This window comes from Myxine glutinosa, chromosome 14, assembly GCF_964187855.1.
Source record: "Myxine glutinosa chromosome 14, kmMyxGlut1.1, whole genome shotgun sequence".
NCBI classification, from domain to species: domain Eukaryota; kingdom Metazoa; phylum Chordata; class Myxini; order Myxiniformes; family Myxinidae; genus Myxine; species Myxine glutinosa.
This window is the reverse complement of record NC_136274.1, coordinates 51,803,858-51,822,884: the sequence shown is the minus strand read 5'-3', so window position 1 is coordinate 51,822,884 and position 19,027 is coordinate 51,803,858. Positions and strand designations below refer to the sequence as shown.

At 43.6% G+C, this 19,027-nt stretch overlaps 1 protein-coding gene across 3 annotated transcripts in view; it reads right to left on the bottom strand.

Moving 5' to 3' along the window:
• Nucleotides 1-2,469: 2,469 nt before the first annotated feature.
• Nucleotides 2,470-19,027, bottom strand: part of PHEX (phosphate regulating endopeptidase X-linked) — a 92,281-nt gene continuing 75,723 nt past the window's right edge. For all 3 annotated transcript variants that reach the window (XM_068135833.2, XM_078768241.1, XM_068135835.2), the window contains 10 exons: nucleotides 18,057-18,134; nucleotides 17,844-17,947; nucleotides 15,827-15,885; nucleotides 15,543-15,597; nucleotides 14,044-14,111; nucleotides 8,019-8,149; nucleotides 7,791-7,856; nucleotides 5,513-5,617; nucleotides 4,044-4,120; nucleotides 2,470-3,941 (listed from right to left, as the gene is read on the bottom strand). In XM_068135833.2, coding sequence (XP_067991934.2) covers nucleotides 3,839-3,941; nucleotides 4,044-4,120; nucleotides 5,513-5,617; nucleotides 7,791-7,856; nucleotides 8,019-8,149; nucleotides 14,044-14,111; nucleotides 15,543-15,597; nucleotides 15,827-15,885; nucleotides 17,844-17,947; nucleotides 18,057-18,134 — 846 coding nt within the window. In that variant the 3' untranslated portion in view covers nucleotides 2,470-3,838. The remainder of the gene's footprint in view (nucleotides 3,942-4,043; nucleotides 4,121-5,512; nucleotides 5,618-7,790; nucleotides 7,857-8,018; nucleotides 8,150-14,043; nucleotides 14,112-15,542; nucleotides 15,598-15,826; nucleotides 15,886-17,843; nucleotides 17,948-18,056; nucleotides 18,135-19,027) is intronic.

Genomic DNA, 19,027 nt, shown 5'->3' with positions numbered 1-19,027 from the left:
TATACTGTAAAGTCAGTAATACCTGTCGAAGCAATATAAAAAAAAATATACAATCATACACGGACTAGCAGAAGTACCCGGCATTGCCGGGCGGGGAGGAGGAGGGGAGGGGGAAGAGGAGAGGAGGGGAATGGGGGGGGAGGGGGGAGGGGGAAGGGGGGGGGAGGAGGAGGGGAGGGGGAAGAGGAGGGGAGGGGGAAGAGGAGGGGAGGGGAACAGGGGGGAGGGGAAGGGGGGGGGGAGGGGAGGGTGTGGTGTGCCCGGGGGAAGAAGGGGCCCCTCCCCCCTCCCCCTCCCCCCTTCACCTCCCCCCTCCCCCCCCTTCCCCTCCCCCCTTCACCCTCCCCCCCTCCCCCCCCTTCCCCTCCCCCCTCCCCCACATCCACTCCCCCCCCCTCCCCCTCCCCCTCCCCCTCCCTCTCCCCCTCCCCCCCCCATTCCCCCCCCTCCTCTTCCCCCTCCCCTCCTCCCCCTTAACACCAGGGGGGTTGACTCAGCCTGTCATCCTACCGAGGTCGGCAAATTGAGTACCAGTTCACTGGTAATTCCCTGTGTGCCGCAAGAGGCGCCTAACAGGGTTGGCGGCACGAACCCGGAAGTCGGAACTCATTGTCGTCAAATAAATGTAGCATGTATGTTTCACTCTCTGTCACATGCCGTTGGTCCCATGTCAATCGGATGAAGTTGAAAAATTAACATTACGAAGTTTCTCTGGGACGTACTGATTCCGAATAATGAAGTTGAAAAATTAACGTTCCGAAATACGCTAATTACGCTAACAGAAGCGCTGGCGCTGCGAAGCGCTAGAGGGAGCGCTGCGCTCCCTCCCTTCGATTCCCTCCCTCTTCTGCTAGCGCTTCTGCGCTAATACGCTAATTTTAAAACCCGAAGTTGAAAAAAATTTAAGGTGTGCTGTAGTTGCTCTGAGACGTACTGATTTGGTTTTTCTCTGCGATGAATAGTTCTCGAGTTATAAGAGGACAAACAAACAAACATACTTTACTGCTTTATATATATATATATAAGTAGTGCACAGACTACAGCACAGCCGCGATGACAAACAACAACTGGAGAGTCCATAGAACAGCTTACCCCTTACCCTGTGCAGTGGTTAAGTATATAATTCAACTGAAATAAAATACAGTACATTTTAACAGTCGCATCAAAAAATCCAGAAGTTTAGCGCCGTTAATGCAGTGTCTTATACACCACCTTATTTAACACATTACATTAGTTATTAGTGCCTGTTTGTGTCCTTAATGGCATCCTTAAAAACAGTAAGTCTGTTTGGAATAATTTTGAATTTTGTTTGACTGTCAGGCAGGCGGAGTAAAATAATTATATCACTCCTCTCCAGGTGCATGTGGGATCAGGACGAATTCAGAGCCAAAGTCATGCTGAACTGCAGGTTTGTTTTCCGATTCACAGTCAAAATATAATATTCAATTTAAATTAAGTTGTTACCCAATAACGCTAACACTAACATTTGTGGACAGACTAATGTGATTTTTGCTAACATTTTGAGAAGAAGTAAAAAGTAGCGATCCCAAAATCGTAATTTTTTGATGGGATTTGCAAGTCAGAGGAGGCCTTGGTCCTCAGGAGTTCTAAAAAGTTTGGTGAAAACAGGACTTTTAGTTGCAGCATCACGGGTGATGAAGGTTGTGGTCAAGTTACATCGAAATCGTTTCGTTTGTGTTGTTCCGGAAAGAAAGCAAATACCTATTTTGGAGGAGGGCAGGTGGGGGGTATTTGTCTTTTCTGTCTTTATTCTGTTTTTCTGGAGTATTTATTCTGTCTTTTCCTTTCATTATCTTAAACATTTCTAGGAAGATCATTCCATTGACTGACTACTCTGAATGAAGGAGCCGTGCCTCACCGACATCCTAACTCTCCTCTCCTTCACTCTCAGGCTATGGCCCCAAGTCCTGTCGCTGACCAATCTACTGAAAGTATTTATTCTGTCTTTTCCCTTCATTATCTTAAACATCTCAATCATGTCCTGTCTCCTTCAACCGCTCAGTTGAAGGTTAGTCTAGGTAGGTCAGGAATCATTCTTCTCACTCTTAGCTGCCATAGAGAGGGTTTAGCGTATGACCTTACTCACATGTGGTGACCAAAATCGAACACTTCTACATGAGTCCTCATTAAATTCCTGCACAGTATTAACATTACCTCTTTTTATGTGTAATTCATCCCCCTACGAATGCAACCTAAAACCCTGTTGGCTTTAACCGAGTACCGATCTCTGATGCACCCTATTACTTGCAATATTGTAGCCAGGGTCGCAGGCAGTCCTTGATTCACAGATTAGAATTGAGCTGAATGGTCGGTTCAGCTCGGTTATTCCAGTTTCACTCCAGCTGAGCCTCCCAGCACGTCTACCCACCTACGCACAAACCCACCTACGCCTTGAACGCTCAACCCAGTAGATCCAGTGGAGAAAGAGGCAATGAAACGAACAGGAAATAACCTCAGAAATATATTTATTTCACCAAAATGCATTACTGAACAATAAAGAGCAATCAGATTGCAGACCCTCGCCAGGACGTGTTTTCAGTGGTTGAAGGCTTTTGTTAAAACAAATGTGGCGGCCGAACGACGTGACCGATGATGTCATCGTTTTTTTTTCTCCACCAATTTATCCCGAGATGATGCTCAAGAAATTTCATCTTGATCGATGAAGTTTTGGACTTGTCAAATTATGAGGTAATAATGGAGTCACCTATGACGTCATCAACATATTTTATTCCACATGAAATGTTCTTTACAATGAACCATGTCTCAATTTTTTCTATGCCGTGCTTTCGGAGATATAGAGGTGCAAAATTTTTCGTTTTTTTTCAAGATGGCGCCCATAACACGTGAACTTTGACGTCATTATTAAAAAATTATACAGGTGGAGTTGCACCTATGGTGAAAATTTCCTGTCAATCGGACCAACGGTTGCAGAGAAAATCATATTTTTTTCTGTGCGGACAAACAAACAAACAGACAAACAAACAAACGGACTCAAATGCGATACCCTCTACTCAGGCGAGGGTAATAATTTTTCAAAGTGAAATATTGTAATAACATTAAAAACAAAACCGCACACCGTGACTTCCATGTGTGGTTGGAGAAATATTTTGCCATAGCACGTAAAAAAGTACCTTCGGTGATGTCCCAGATTGCTGATGCTGGTAGTTCGAAAGGCTGTTGAATCGAGGAGGATGTACACAAATGTATTTACTTACTTATAAACGTGTATTTATTTATTTATTTCCTGGTGCTTATAGCAGTAAAACGACGACCCCGTTTCATCACCACCTCGTTACCCCCGAGTCGAACGGAGAAAATGCCACTAAAGTTTGGTAAAAAGGTTAATTATGGACTATAAAAATCTAAATTCATTTCTGGATAACGACACAAACACCGAATACATGATATAAATCGCAAAGATTATGCTTAATATCTGGATTTGGAATCGAGGCTTGGGGGATGGAAAATGGGATAAGTGGGATTGTCAACTCGTCGTCATTTGTTACGTCACCGGTGGCATTTTCTCCGCAAAGAAGACCAAAAAGCGACTCGAGACCACATATTTCCTGGATTATCAAGCTGTGTTTTCACAAATCTTTGGTTTAAAAAATAAATTTAAGGAAATCTGAAAATCCAGTTTTTTTTGGCCACCAATAACCACACAAACACAATTTTCAAACGGTCTCTTCTTGTGAGCATGAGGTCAGGATTGTCTCAGATACTTTTGCACAAAATAATACTTTTGCAATCACTGATGTTGACACTTTGTCCATCCTCCTAATTCCTCTTGCTCTCCGAAGACTTCCGCCTTTCGGAATCACCAAATGCGACATGATCGCGAGCCTCGGTTCATGGTGGTTCCTGCCGCGCAACCGAATGCTTTTGCGAACTCTTCAAAGTTGCTCATCCCACCAATGACCCTGTGACGTAAACACAGTAGATAGAACATAGTCTGGGCGATGTTGGTGATTGACGAATGCAGGTGTTGATGTCAGGCTTGTGGTACGAAAATAACCACTTACCTGTACTTTGGTGGGCTGTGGACTCCACCGAGGATCTGATAGCGAGCACTGCCTTCCCTATGTGAACTACAACGCACCTGCACACGTGGACCACACAAGGGATAACAACGTGTTCATGTCCAAATCATGCAAGGCTCGAAGAATCCTCAACATATTGTGACGTGGTCCCCAGCCGATGAAGATCAGCCGAGACGGATGGCGAACTAGCTTATAATACGTGAGGGATGAAGGGATACGAGATGTTTAGCTGAACGGATATGAGACACGGGTTTATTCCGAAACCACAAACGAAGGCAAACACCACAGTAAATTAAGCAAACTAGCAACGGTACCCGCCCTATGGGTGGGGCTCCAATTGGGAAGCCCAAATGAAAAGGCAAAATATCAGAAATTGAAGGTTTTTATATTTTTAACGATTCATATAAACATCCGTTGAATCATATCACAAACAAATCATCAAAATCTAGACAGTATCTTTAGAATTTCAATAAAAGCCACATCACTGTTCATATCAGTAAATATTATTCCATCGTGTTTCAAATCGTGATCGATACACTATGATCGTGATGATCGTGATTGTGAATCGTGATCGATAATAGTGTTCACAATCGCTATGTCGTATGTACTCCCGATACGTGTACCAAATTCCCGATACGTGTAACTGTACCAAATCAACAGTTAAAAGGATTTTGAGCCGATAGCTGTTACGGCCTTGGCAAGATCGATGGAGACAGCGATCTGTTAGCATATTCACCGCCCAAATAGCTATGTGGAATTCTCTCATGTAGAGATTAAACGTTACGGCTGTTACGGCCTTTGCAAGATCGATGGAGACAGCGTTTATTGTACTTTTAATGAAGGACACTGTCTCAAGCCCCAGTCCCCATCACGGATGGGGCTCAGCGGTTTACCCAAGCCTGACGGCGAAGGGCAAGGTACACGCTGGCCCGTCCAGTGTAGCGCGGCCCCGGACATCGAAGGGCATTAAACGTTCATTAAACATTAAACGTTCATTAAACATTAAACGTTCATTAAAGGATTACGAAACGAAAAACATTACGAAATTACGTTCACACCGTCACGTCAAACACTACCGTGAGCACATACATCGTCACAATGAGAACATCGTCACAATGAACGTTATGCGAACGCGAATGTTATGCGGGAGTCCAAACCTGAGAATGCTGGAGACCAAAGCTGAAATTGGGAAAACTAAATAGCCTATTTTACTCCTGGAGATGCCAGGATTACCCACCCAAAATATCTTTGCGATCGGTTCAGCAGTTTTTACGGTACCTTCGAACGGACGGACAGACAGACAGACAGACAGACAGACGGACGGACATTTGGTGAATTCTAGTAAGATAGATGAAACAAAGAGTGTAGGGAGTAAAGTAGTGTGATGATCCAGGTATCACCGGAATGTAAATGCGAGTGTGAGTGCAATTGAGAACTCTTAGGAGACTTACATGTGCATAACTAATGAAGAAGAGTTGATTGTGTGTGAAGGGCAAGCCAGGCAAAGGGTCCTCCTCTCTGCCTCCTCGTTCCTCACGCACCCAGCGGCGATATGCCTGCAAAGGGGATACCTTCCAGTCATTTGAGACAATGGAAAATACCAAATACTTTGAAGAAGTTTGTCTACCACTGGGGTTTGGTTCATGGTTATTGATGACTGGTGTTGCCACCTGGTGTTTTCACAACAACATCTTATTGCAATTTAGCATTCACCCTTTCTCAAGATCTGGAACCAGTCATCCTGATCGACTCAGGTATTTGCAGACAATGTCCACCAACTGCACTTCAAACACTGCTCCTATGGGATGTGATGAGGAATTTATTCCATCTTCCACATTAAAAAAAATACGCCTAAGTGATTGTTTCGATGCACTGCGATTGATCATTTGCTACAAAAGTTCCAACAACCTTTCACCTTGAAGGAATCCATTCACTCTTGTTTTCATAACTTTATATTGGTGAGTCTTCACTCACAAATTGCTTCCTGTCATCTCCAAATTATGCAGCAACAATTTAGTGAAAGGATTGACAGGAAAATGTGATGCCGTCACATTGTGTGTGGACTCCTTTGTGGACAATTCGAGAACAGGGGCGCCGTTATGCGACTCGGCCTCAAAGCCAACTTGATCACGATCTGGAGGTGAACTTTCTGCTAGAAATTCCATTTGAAGATATTTCTATATACTCGAATTAACCTTCCATTCGTGTGAAAAAGCAGGAACAATGTGTGCAAAAACCATCAAATTGGAAGAAATACAATGGAAGGAACCGCCTTTAGAGATCATTTTTCCGCGCAGAGTGGGGGTTGGCCTTTTTGGGTCACCATGGTCCCCTTTTTGAAGCAATGTTTTATGGCCGATGCCCGTCCTGCCGCCAACCCTGTTGGTCGCCTCTTGCGACACACAGGGAATTACCAGTGAACTGGTGCTCAATTTGCCGACCTCGGAAGGTCGACAGGCTGAGTCAACCCCCCTGGTGTTAATTCACCGATCGACCGGGATTCGAACCCAGGATCCTAGGATCCCAAGCTGGCACCCTTACCGCTTTTTGATTTGTCTTGTGCGTAGTATAGTTACAAGCTTTTTGTTTTGCTGACCTCTCCTGTTACATGCAGCAGTATGTCAGCATACTGCTGCATGTAACAGGAGAGGTCAGCAAAACAGTTATGGTAAACACGTATGTATGGTAAACAGTATGGTATGGTACGGAGAGTTATGGTAAACAACGTAAGGTGTTTCATCGTTAAAGTTGCACACCATCGCTGGGGTGCGGCAGTTAGCTCTCCCGGTGGTAGGACAACAAATCGGAGGAGTTCTTTAAGGTTTAAGAAGTCTGCATCATCGTCGAAATTAGGGCTGCAATTGCTTCTTTGCAACAGCCTCATGCTGTGAGAGATGTGTGGATAAAGTTTCTTGAGAGCTCAGCAGTTTAACTTTTGTAGATTTGGGTTAAAATTAGCAGTTTAACTTGCATCCAATATAAAAGTGCAGATAAATCGCTCTGCATGGTCACGTAGGTAGCGGTTTCCTGGGCCGTGCCACCAGCTGTGTCCCGAGCCATGCGGGCAGTGGTGTCCCAGACAGCGGTGTCCCGGGCCGTGCCACCAGCTGTGCCCAGGGCCATGTGGGCAGTGGTGTCCCAGACAACGGTGTCCCGGGCCGTGCCACCAGCTGTGTCCCGAGCCATGCGGGCAGTGGTGTCCCAGACAACGGTGTCCCGGGCCGTGCCACCAGCTGTGTCCAGGGCCATGTGGGCAGTGGTTGTCCCAGACAACGGTGTCCCGGGCCGTGCCACCAGCTGTGTCCAGGGCCATGTGGGCAGTGGTGTCCTAGACAGCGGTGTCCCGGGCCATGCTGGCATAGATATCCCAGGCCTCGCCAGCATCGGTGAACGATTGTGTAACATATAAGGAATGCAGTCAAATCATCAGAGCCAAATCGCAATCAATCAAGTCGCATAATCATCATAATCAAGTAGGAAATAATTGTGATCACAAATGTCAAATTTATGGATGTAATTAATTGCGTAGAGCTCCCCTGATCCACGTGTCAGGAGAGTGCGATTGATAAGTCAGACTAAAACATTTGATAAGCTTGTTTTTGTACTCCTATCATTTGCTGTAACTACACCAACAAGGGATGTCTGATGGACAATATGAAAATTGTGTCTAGGACCAAACCCTAGCTCTGTTGGACTGGTGAATGCAGAATAATGTCCGAAATGACTTACCCGAAAGGATTCACGCAGCCCGCCATTGTCAGCAATATTTTCTCCTATGGTCTTGTTTCCTCTGAGCTATAGAGAGAGGGTAGGAAAGGTGGTAAAAGTTATTCGTCTCGATTCAAGCAAGGGCGTACCAGCTTGTCCATGTACTTGTGAGCGATTTTCATGATTTGCACTTTAAACAGGATTTTTAAATGATTATATTGATTGAAGAATACACTCTATCAGCCTTACATCCATCCCAGCTGTGTGCCAGTGGTATTCATTATACTGCTCGACCATGCACTCGGCTTTTTCTCTGAAGGCAGTGATGGACGTGTTGCTCCACCACTGGTTGAGGTTCCCATCCTTGTTGTACTTTCGTCCTGTGGGAAGGTAGGGAGAATGGTGACCTCAGATCACCTCGTGCATTGTGGGTAATTTCAAATGTTTTTGCATACCGAACGTGCGACTTGTGATTGAAAGCATTATGGACAGTTTGCTCGTGAAAAAAAAAATCCATCGAGTAAAAAGAACTGGAGCGAAACCTCATGTAGGAAATAATTGTGATCACAAATGTTACATTTATGGACTGCATAAAATAATTAATTGGGTAGGGCTCCCCTGATCCAATTTTTGATAGGATGATCACCAATCGTGGAGCCTTTGAAGTTGTACAAGCAAGATGGTCTACCGTGTGCTTTACTTGAAAAGGGACGTTTTGAATATGGCCAGAGAACCTTCCGAAGGCCCAATAAGTTGCTCTTTGCCAAAGGAAGCATGCATTCTTCAATGTCCGCAAGCAAGTCGACGGGTCTTGGATAGATAGCTTGAAATCTCTTCTCCCAAAGCACTGCACGACACAGCATCTATTGCTGATGCCACACCAGAATGGGAAACTCACTTAAATGTTTATCATTTGTTTATTTTCTATTAATTAGTTGCTTTTTCCGATGCAATCCCTCATTGCAGGAATTGAAAATGGGAGTGAATGTCTCTCAAGTGCACGCGTGACCCCTGAACCATCATTGTGACCCTTGTCGATTGTCTGTTTAAAACTCTGAGCTCCATGCCAAATAGAGTAGGCAGATGGTGGCAGGGGGCAGTACCATGTAGGCAATGGGCTGCCTGGCCTTGGCAAATGCAACGACCTTTCCCCACTTTCAAAAGCAACCCGTGGTGCCCATGTCAGCACCACTTGAGCAAGGCTTGTAATCTGTAAATGATGCTCTCTGTTTTGTCCTGAATAACTGCAAGGCTGGAGTGTCCTCTGCTCTCCAGGGTTACTGGCTCAAAGATGGGAAAAAGCACAAAGTCTGACCGACCCAGCATTAGCGCCTCACTCTCAGGCTGCAGCTGCAGATGTTGCCGAATGATGTTCAAGTTGGTCCCACTATCTGTTTGCTGTAAGGGAAAACTCCCTTAACCTTGTTCCAACCAAGGATTTATCAAAAAGGCAGCGAAGACAGCAGACTGTTTAATAGCTCCCAGCATTCTCCGTGTCGCAACATTGTCCTTGGGCTTATGTGGCTTATAATGGAGGTAGAAACACCGACACCACACCTGATATGTTTCCATTTTTGTACGCGATTGCTCATTCATCAGGTACCCTTACTTATTTCCCAGCTAACCTCCACTGAAGGCCCAACCACTATCCACACAACCTGTGAACATGGCAGATTGCATTGTACTGCTCTGCACCAGATTGATAAGAAAATCGCAATCGTTCTTGTATGTTCCAGAATATCACCTCCAATTTTATCTCTATCTCGCTCTTTCTTACACTCCCTCAAATTCATTCTCTCTTTGGTTGTGACCCCTGTCGGTTGTCTGTTTAAAACTCTGAGCTCCACACACCCAATAGAGCAGGCGGATGGTGTTTGAGCACTATGTCCGGACGCATTGCTCCGCTTGCAATGTCCACACTTGATGGGATCATCTTGTGATGCGTGAGCACTATATGTTCATATTCAAGGATTGAGTTTGGTTTGTGTTTCCATGATTGTTCTGGGACTGGAATGTTGAAATGTTTACAAATGTGCCAGTGGATTACTCTAGACGGTGTCATGTCTTTCTGTGTACAACTGCTCTGACGTGAGTTTATTTACATCCCGAAAGGAGGTGGCTGGTACTTTCTGCTTCCACTCCAAAAAACCTGCATTTGTCCGATTGACTCAATCCCATCATTTTCTTAAACCCATCTCTCTCTGTGTGTTGGTGTGTGTGCTGCCTTTTCCTTACGAACACTTTGGTGCTTATTCGCAAGTTACACTGAGGCCATAAAGATTGGAGAGCAAACTGTGATGGTCATGAATATATTGGCTTCCCTGTCCTCTTTTCACGATTGGTGTCACCTGCGAATTTTTCCATTTCCTGAAGGCTAACATACAGAGGTGATTTTGGAAGGCCCAATGGGATACGAATGTCTTGAATTTCTGGCAGTCAATATAACTATTCCATATTGAAGGACAGCCAGCTTTTTATCTCATGGCCTCCTTGCTACAACTGTGTTTAAATACCTGGCGCACACCTTTGGAAAGCATGTACCGCTTCGCAGTGCAAGAAAGATATGTAGGTTTGGAAGTTCATTTTTAAAAGTTTGGGTGTGCTGTTCCACTCGACTATTGATAGTTGTAATGTTGTGTATTTAATAGATACTAGGGCATGCCCGTACTATATATATGCCCGTACTATATATCTATCTAAAATTATATCCCCCCCCTCTATTTACATGAAATGGTTTGGTCCATTCGCAACGCCAAAGCGAACGGCGAACGGCTTGCGAGTACAGTGACAATCCCCCCCCTCTATTTACATGAAATGGTTTGGTTCATTCGCAACGACCACAGAACCCCCCCCTCTATTTACATGAAATGGTTTGGTCCATTCGCAACGCCAAAGCGAACGGCGAACGGCTAAATCGCCATAGCTCGGTAAGTACTTGTCCGATTAATTTCAAACCTTGAAAAGGCACATCCTCGGGTCCCCAGCAATATACCTGGCAAGTTTAAAGTATATCGGACCGGTAGTTGTCGAGAAATCGTTGTCGCATACACACATACACACATACACACAGAGATTAATGGAATTATAGATAGATGTATTCTGCAATGAGGCATTTATTCTCTGATATTAACTACCTTGTAGGTAGTGTGCTTACCTCTGAACTATAGGTTTCTGGGTTCAATTCCAGATGTATTGGGTCAAAGTAAAAACCTGTCACCTGCTGTGCTGGGGACACTATCATGCTGCAAGCTAACTCCAAGTAAGAGACACTCGAGCTGGCCTTTCTGTCTGCCTGCGATAGAATATGGATGTTTGAGATCCCATGGTGTACATCACCTGTAGTACCTTCGATCTTCTGTCTGGGCCAATTTCCATCCCTGCGAGGTACGAGCAAATTGGGTTCATGATCACAATGCATCTGCTGCTCCCTTCTGAGTTGTAAACACTATAAACATAAATGTTGCAGCCTCATTAGGCTCAATGAATGATGATTACTGCTCCCCTCACCCTTCCCAGTAGAATGAAACGGTTCAGAAATTAATTGTTGGCCTCCGAGCATACCTGCCTTTTCCATGTGCTCTCCGCTAATTATTGGCTGTACTGACATTTCATGCCATCAAGGTGCTTGTTACACTCACCAAGGGAGAGGCTGTTACATTTGGGTTTGTTATTTGACTAAATGAATTTCTAAATTCTTGGCGAACGACCGACCAAATGAAAAGTACAGAATGTTGATCGATTCGGTCATTTTGTTGTCCCCCGTCGCACTGCGGACCGAAAGGGGGACTATGGTTTTCCCCTCCGTCCATGTGTGCATTGCGTCCGTGCGTGCGTGCGTGCGTCCGTGCATGCGTAAGCGAAGGACCGAATTCTAATTTGGTGTGTGGGTGCAACCCACGTCAAAATCCAAGATGGCCGCCGCCATGTATGTCTGACGCCATGTATGTCTGAACCTTGTGAGCGGAATATCTTGAAAAATAAGCGAAGTACCAACTTCTAATCTGGTGTGTGGGTGTATCTAGGCACAAGGAAGAACGCTATTGAAAATTGGGTCGCCATGTCAAAATCCAAGATGGCCGCCACCATATATATGTCTGAACCTTGTGAGCGAAATATCTTGAAAAATAAACGAACTACTACCTTCTAATCTGGTGTGTGGGTGTATCTACGCATAAGGAAGAATGCTATTGAAAATTGGGTCGCCACGTCAAAATCCAAGATGGCCGCCGCCATGTATGTCTGAATCTTGTGCACGGAATATCTTGAAAAATAAGCGAAGTACCAACTTCTAATCTGGTGTGTCGATCTATTCAGGCATAAGGAAGAACGCCATTGAAAATTGGGTCGCCACGTCAAAATCCAAGATGGCCGCCGCCATGTATGTCTGAACCTTGTGAGTGGAATATCTTGAAAAATAAGCGAAGTACCAACTTCTAATCTGTTGTGTGGGTGTATCCAGGCATAAGGAAGAACGCTATTGAAAATTGGGTCGCCACGTCAAAATCCAAGATGGCCGCCACCATATATATGCCTGAACCTTGTGAGCGAAATATCTTGAAAAATAAACGAACTACTAACTTCTAATCTGGTGTGTGGGTGTATCTAGGCATAAGGAAGAATGCTATTGAAAATTGGGTCGCCACGTCAAAATCCAAGATGGCCGCCTTGCGTCTTCCACTTTGTCAACTCACATCACTTCAACGATGGGCGTAACGCTTGTTACTTACAAAATCGAACATTTTTCAAGAATATTGGTCGGTCGACTTTAGTATTCTGTCTGTTTGTCTGTCTGTTTCTGTCTATCACCTACAGGTTACAATTCCAAACCGACCATTGTATTTGTACTGAGAAGCCGATTGATTTTGAGGTCAAAGGTCAAAGGTCACCTTGAGGTCAAATTTCTAAAATCGTCCTTTTTCATCCGATTGACTTGGAAGTTTAACAGGATTTGCAAATCGGGTCACTGAATTGGGAAAGCAACTATTTTTGAGGTCAAAAGGTCAAAGGTTAACTCAAGGTCAAATTTCTAAAACCATCAATTTTCATCTGAAAAATAATCCATTTTCATCCGATCGACCTGAGATTTGTTGAAGATCGGCAATTCAAATCTTGATGAAATTGACATTTTGATGTATTGATGGCAACCTTTTTTAGGTGGGGGGTTGGATTGTGCAAGTATCGTGCTCTGCACGACGTCTTTCTTGGTTTTGTCTGACCTCTCGCCTATTATCGCCTACAGGTCATAATTTTAAACCGATCTTCACAAAACGTCACCAAATGGTGGAGTTGGTCATAAGGAAAAAGCCTTTTTATTTTGAGGTCAAAAGGTCAACATAGGCCAAAGGTCAACAACCTTATCAAATTTCGAAAATCCTCAATTTTCATCCAATTGACTTGAAATTTGACCAGGATTTGCATTTTTGGCCTGTGAATTCAAATGCCAATTATTTTTAATGTCTAATTTTATTTAGGGATTTCGCAAGTATCGTGCTCGGCATGACATCTTTTTTTAAATTTGTTTATTTGTTTGTGTGCATAGAACGTGCTATAAAGTAGGTGTTTCCTCCCTCTCTGCTTTGTTGGTGTTTCCTCACCTCTTTGATCGTTTTGTGCTGATCCATTCAGTCTACTGGTACAACCCCATCCATGAGCCATAAAATAAAATAATAATTAATAACATAAATAAAATAATAACTATGTATGCATAAAATTAAAATAATAATTAAAAAAAAAACACTTGGTGATAGCCAGTATTACACGTTATCGTTTTTTTCACCCAGTACCTCTATAAAGTATGCACAATCATGAGTATGTCTATAAAGTACGTAATGTTACAATGCCAGCACATCTATAAAGTTTGTGCAATTAGAATGCGAGTTCGTCGATAAAGTATGTACTATTACAATGGGAGTATGTCTATGAAGGATGGGAGTACATATACGTATAAAGTATGTGTATTAAGAACATAAGTTCATCTATAAAGTATGTGCCATAAAAATACGTCCAGTCAATAAAATACCCGCATCTATAAAACATGTACGTCTATAAAATGCATTTGATTGGAATGTGAATCTATATACAATGAAACCGAAAATGTCTGTTTGTCCGCTGATGAACTACAAATCTCTTGTCAATGCATCATCTATACACCACATGTACACAAACACCACCACCACACACAATATACCACACAGAACAAGTGCTGGTGAGGGTCTGCAATCTCTGAGGGTTCTTTCTTGTTTTTACAGAGTTGTGTGCTCCGCGAATGCCATACCATTATTATCGAAGGCGTGAGTGAGTTCATGGCCGACAATGACACCAATGGCTCCATAGCTGAGAGATCTGTGGTCCGGGGCAGGAAGGCAAGAGTTTTTGACCTCTCAATTAATTTTTGTAGAGATTAAAAGCCATGTCACATGGAGCCATGTCACATGATAATTGTTTGTCATTTATACCCATTTGTATTGAATTATGAAACTTATGACATCATAGGTAACATGGTTTGGCAGCCATTTTTGATTTAACCTAAAACCTCAAAAAAAACATCTTTTCCAAAACCACCAAATTGATTGATTCGAAACTGTACGTGTATCATTGACTAGACATGGCAATTAAAAGTTGATCACGAAAACGTTTTTGGTCACATGGAGTGGCAGCCATATTGGATTGAAGGGAAATATTAAATAATGATATCTCTGAAACCGCGTACCCTATTGATGCGAAAATTTTAAAATGTCATCGAACACCATTGTTGCATATAGTTTGAAAATGATGACGTCATAGGTCATGTGATTTGGCAGCCATCTTGGATAGAAAAACAAACCTTATCCGATCAACACGAAACTTCACAAACGTGATCCGCTCCCCATACATGTGCAGAGTGCAAACTTTTTAAAGGTCATATATCACGTGGTTTGGCAGCCATATTAGCTTGAAAGCCGATATTTTAAAAAATCCCTTCTCTGAAAGCGCTTCACCAATCGATGTGAAACCTGTCCTGTCTGGTAAAAATGTGATACTTGAAACAGCTGAAAGGATTTAAATAAAACGTGTTTATTTTCAGGACAGTGAACGAGGGCACCTACCCATTGGCACACGCAGGGACTATGCGGAGGCATATTGGCGACACAGTCGCATTGCTCTAGGTATTTTATTGTTATGACACATTCCGTTAGCATTCTCTCGTTGAACAGTTTTAAGAGATTACCTACGAGAGGAATTTTGCAACCTTTTGAAATCATCTAATTTTCTAACCAAAAATGTAGTCTCATTGAGGAGCCAATTGGCAGAGGGTAGTTGGTTCACAAACTGTCAGGAGATCAAAAGGGAATGGGGGAGATAAATATGTCACACATGAGTGGATGAGTGAATGGAAGGAAAGAGGTGTGAGTGCAAGGGGGTCAAGTGAGAGTAGAAAGATGAGGTGAAGATGGGCAGCACTCTTGGAAGTCTGCAGAGAGGCCGACAAGACAAGACAAGACAACAGACGCAAGGAGACAGTTCCACGGAGGAGAGAACAGAGGGATGAAGGAATGGAGATGGGTGTTCAGATTAAGAGTGGGTAACCAAGATTGGGTCATTGAAGATCATTGGTTTTGGGATTAACAGTTTTTGGTCATTCTAACAAAAAAGATAAAAAGCATTGCCTCAAAAATGAAAGAATCAGTAATTCACATTTTGCATTTGATCTTTTCAAGTATTTGTGTGAAAGTATTGTGGGGTTCTATAAAGTGGGACATTTGATGTGCTACTGCTGGTGGTGTTGGTACTTACAAGGGGTACTCCTTCCCCCAGAAAAATGGCTTCTGTAGTTCCCCCGCAGGAAAGCCTACACGAGGAGCAGAAAGCATGCAATTTGGTTTGATATCACCTTAAACAATGCACCTGTCACGGACAGGTGCTGGGTCACCACGACAGAGTACATCCGTCTGGGTTTGCGTCAAGCATCGCACAAGCCTGGTGCAACCCTACAGGTGCTTTAGGCACTCCACATCACCTAATGCCAAGTGTCACTGAGCTGCAACCGTAAAAAAGATTAACATTTTACACTGACTTACGAATCTGGTTGGTGGAGCTGCTGTAGAAAGCATTCACGATCGTTGGATTTGTCGACCACCTTGAGGAGGAAGGGGAAAATGTCAAATGAAGGGCATGGAGTTGAGCTTATGAAAATGCTTACTAAACTTTGTGTTATTGGTGCAGAACAACATGGGCAGGCACTTTAGAAAGCATCTCAAAATGCAGAGCCCGTCCTTGTCCATGTACTCAAATTGAATTTGACGAAAATAACAGCTGAAGAAATTTTTTTTTTTTTTTTTTTTTTTTTAATATTCTCATTAGGGTTTCTAGAAGAGTTGATGACAAAGGTCAAATGGTAAGAAAATGTTATTTCCTGGACAGGTATGCTGAAGCTCAAATCTAATATATAAGAGAGCCGTTGTTTTGTAACCATTTTTCTCAGAGATGGCTGAACGGATCTTCGTCAAACTTTCAGAGATTCATCAATGAGTGCCTGGGAGTGTTTTAGGCAAAGAAAAGTTTTTTTTGTTTGTTTTTTTTAAAACATTTTTGTGATTTAAAAAAAAATTAAAATAAAATAAAAATCACTCTATACTGCCTAAACCTTTTTGATTAATGACAGTTATATACAAGTGCACATTCGCATAAATAAATAAATAACAATCACCAGACCTTTGAACACAAAAAATCAAACAATTCCGGAAGTGGTTCGAAGTTTGTGGTAAGGCTTCTTCTTCCTGAACGTCATCATACTCAACTCAGAAGCGTGACCAACGGCACATTCATCAGCATATATTCAACGAAAAGGTAAAATGATGATTTGACATTTGTGATGGATTCTGATTTGGAAGTAATTACTTTTCCATTTATATTTGCCCTCATTTTAAATGTGTTAATGTTTCTTTTTCTCTTGAGCAACGCCGGGTGCTCCAGCTATAAACGCTTTTATACTTTACTCAGGGTACAAATACAAATACAACTTTGTCTGGGGGGTAACATAGGCTATGTGGCCGCGGCCTCAAGAGGGGGCGTGGGGGACTGGGAGAGGGGCGGAAATTATCTATGTAAATGTGTACCGTGTAGCACCACCTGGTGATGGTGGCAGAGGGTATTACAATTTCCGTTTTTACCTGGGCAACACTGAGGTTATGAAGCACTCTTTTCATGGGAAATTATTTCCTCCTTCCCTTCCCCCTTACCCCAAAACTGAGGGGCCTGTTAAAGCCACCCCCCCCCCCCCCAAATATGTATATGGAGTATATCTTTCCCCTCCCTCTTCCCTCACCTCCCGCTCCCCTCCCCCTTCCACTCCATCCACTCCATTCCTCACCCTTCCCTCTCCTGCTTCCCCCCTGCCCCTCCCCGGCAACGCCGGGTACTCCTGCAAGTGGTAAATAAATAAAGAAACACTGAAACAATTTAAAACAAATAAATAATACTAAAAATGACGGTCTCGCACTGATGCGCGGAGGACGGGCTGATAAGGCCTATTTTATTTACTGGGACTTTACTCTAACATTTTGACCCAATTATTCATTATTTTCTCCATATTCTCTCTCATGTGTGTTGAAATTTGATGACAAAAGCTAAAATGGTGAGAGTTATGTCCTGGACACACACATGCGCGTGCACACACACACACACACACACACACACACACACACACACACACAAGCACACACACACACACACACACACACACACACACACACACCTTCCACTGCATGGGGGACGGGCTATTGAGGGATTGGCAAGTTTCAGAGCAGTCACGGGTGGCCATGCATGGTAAAGCTTGTGGCCCTACCTAATGTTGCACAATCTGGGGTAGGAATTGAAAATATCTCAAAGTCGCAATTTGGCTCGGACTATGAACCACTACACGGATATGGGAGAGCAGGCTCAATGTCCCCATCAGAATGGTGGAGGTGATGGAATGCGGAAACCATTAAAGACACCTTTCTAACATTCCAAATTGGGTTGCATGCAACAGTTTATGGATTCGAATAAGTGTGTGACCCCCTTTTTAGCCTCAGCATCTCATTGGGTTGAACTCACCAAGTCTTGACCACGGGTTTGCGCAGCCACTTGAAATTCTGCTGTGACTTGTGTTCCAGGCACTGCAAGATATTCCCGAAGTAGTCGCCGTTCGTGAAGAGCAGCTGCAGGAGAATGTGCGGAGTGACGTTAGACACGGATGTGTTATCGAGAAGTACTTTACCAACAACTGCAACGCTTCTGATTGGGCTTTTGTCAAGGTGGGACACTGACCGCTTCTATGTCTTCATTCAGGTAAGTGTCATTCCGGAAGATGCTGGGATAACCGATCTTTGCCATAACAGCTTGGGCCTGCAGGAATGGACGGACAATGTGACAACAGCCTCGTGGTTGTTAAAGGATTCTTGACGAGTCAAGTAGAAACGCAACAAACGTGAAGGTAAAATGAAGAGATATGTTGAACGGGTATGAAGTGAATTATGGAATCGGTGAGAACGTTTTTGAGTAGAGGGAAAGTATATATATATATATTGTCCTGTCACCAGCAATTAAGACCGCTGGATGACAAACAGCCGAACGTTTTTACTCCTGAGGCGGCAGGCCGAAAATGGCAGTTCTGACGCGCATGAGATGTAAGGCTGTGAGACGTTTATCCAAACGATAAAACACTGGTTTAACCCGAAACCACAACGAATAAACAAACACGACAAATGAAAAATGTAACAATGAATTAAAGAAAAAAATTAACCAGAGGTGAAAATGAAAGGTGAGGTAAAAACTAATGTCTACTTTGAGGATGATCCACACACGCTGACAGGAAAACAGACAAGGGGAAAGATAATAAAAATACAATGATTCCTTTTTAGTGCCAGCACTTAGCTCTGTAATCCCAACGAGTACTTTTGATGAGGCTGGCAGCGATGACGATGCCGCTGAAACCACAGGCGGGAAGATGGCGACGCATTGAACGCCGTGCGCCAAAAAGCGCTCGGCAACGAGGCGGGAGGCAAGCACTACCCGCGATCCCTTTTCCTCAACCACGGCCTTTGATTTCCACTCTTATGGTCCTTTCTGCCATGAAGCACAATTTCCTGCTCCTCCACCAAGCTGTCTGTCCGCGCTCTCCTCCCTCGCAAACTAAAGATCCCACAGAACCAAAACAATGGTGAGCATCCTGTTCCTCAGGACGTCAGACCGTCAGACCAACCAAGCACAATCTTCTGCTTTTCTCCTGAGAACCAATC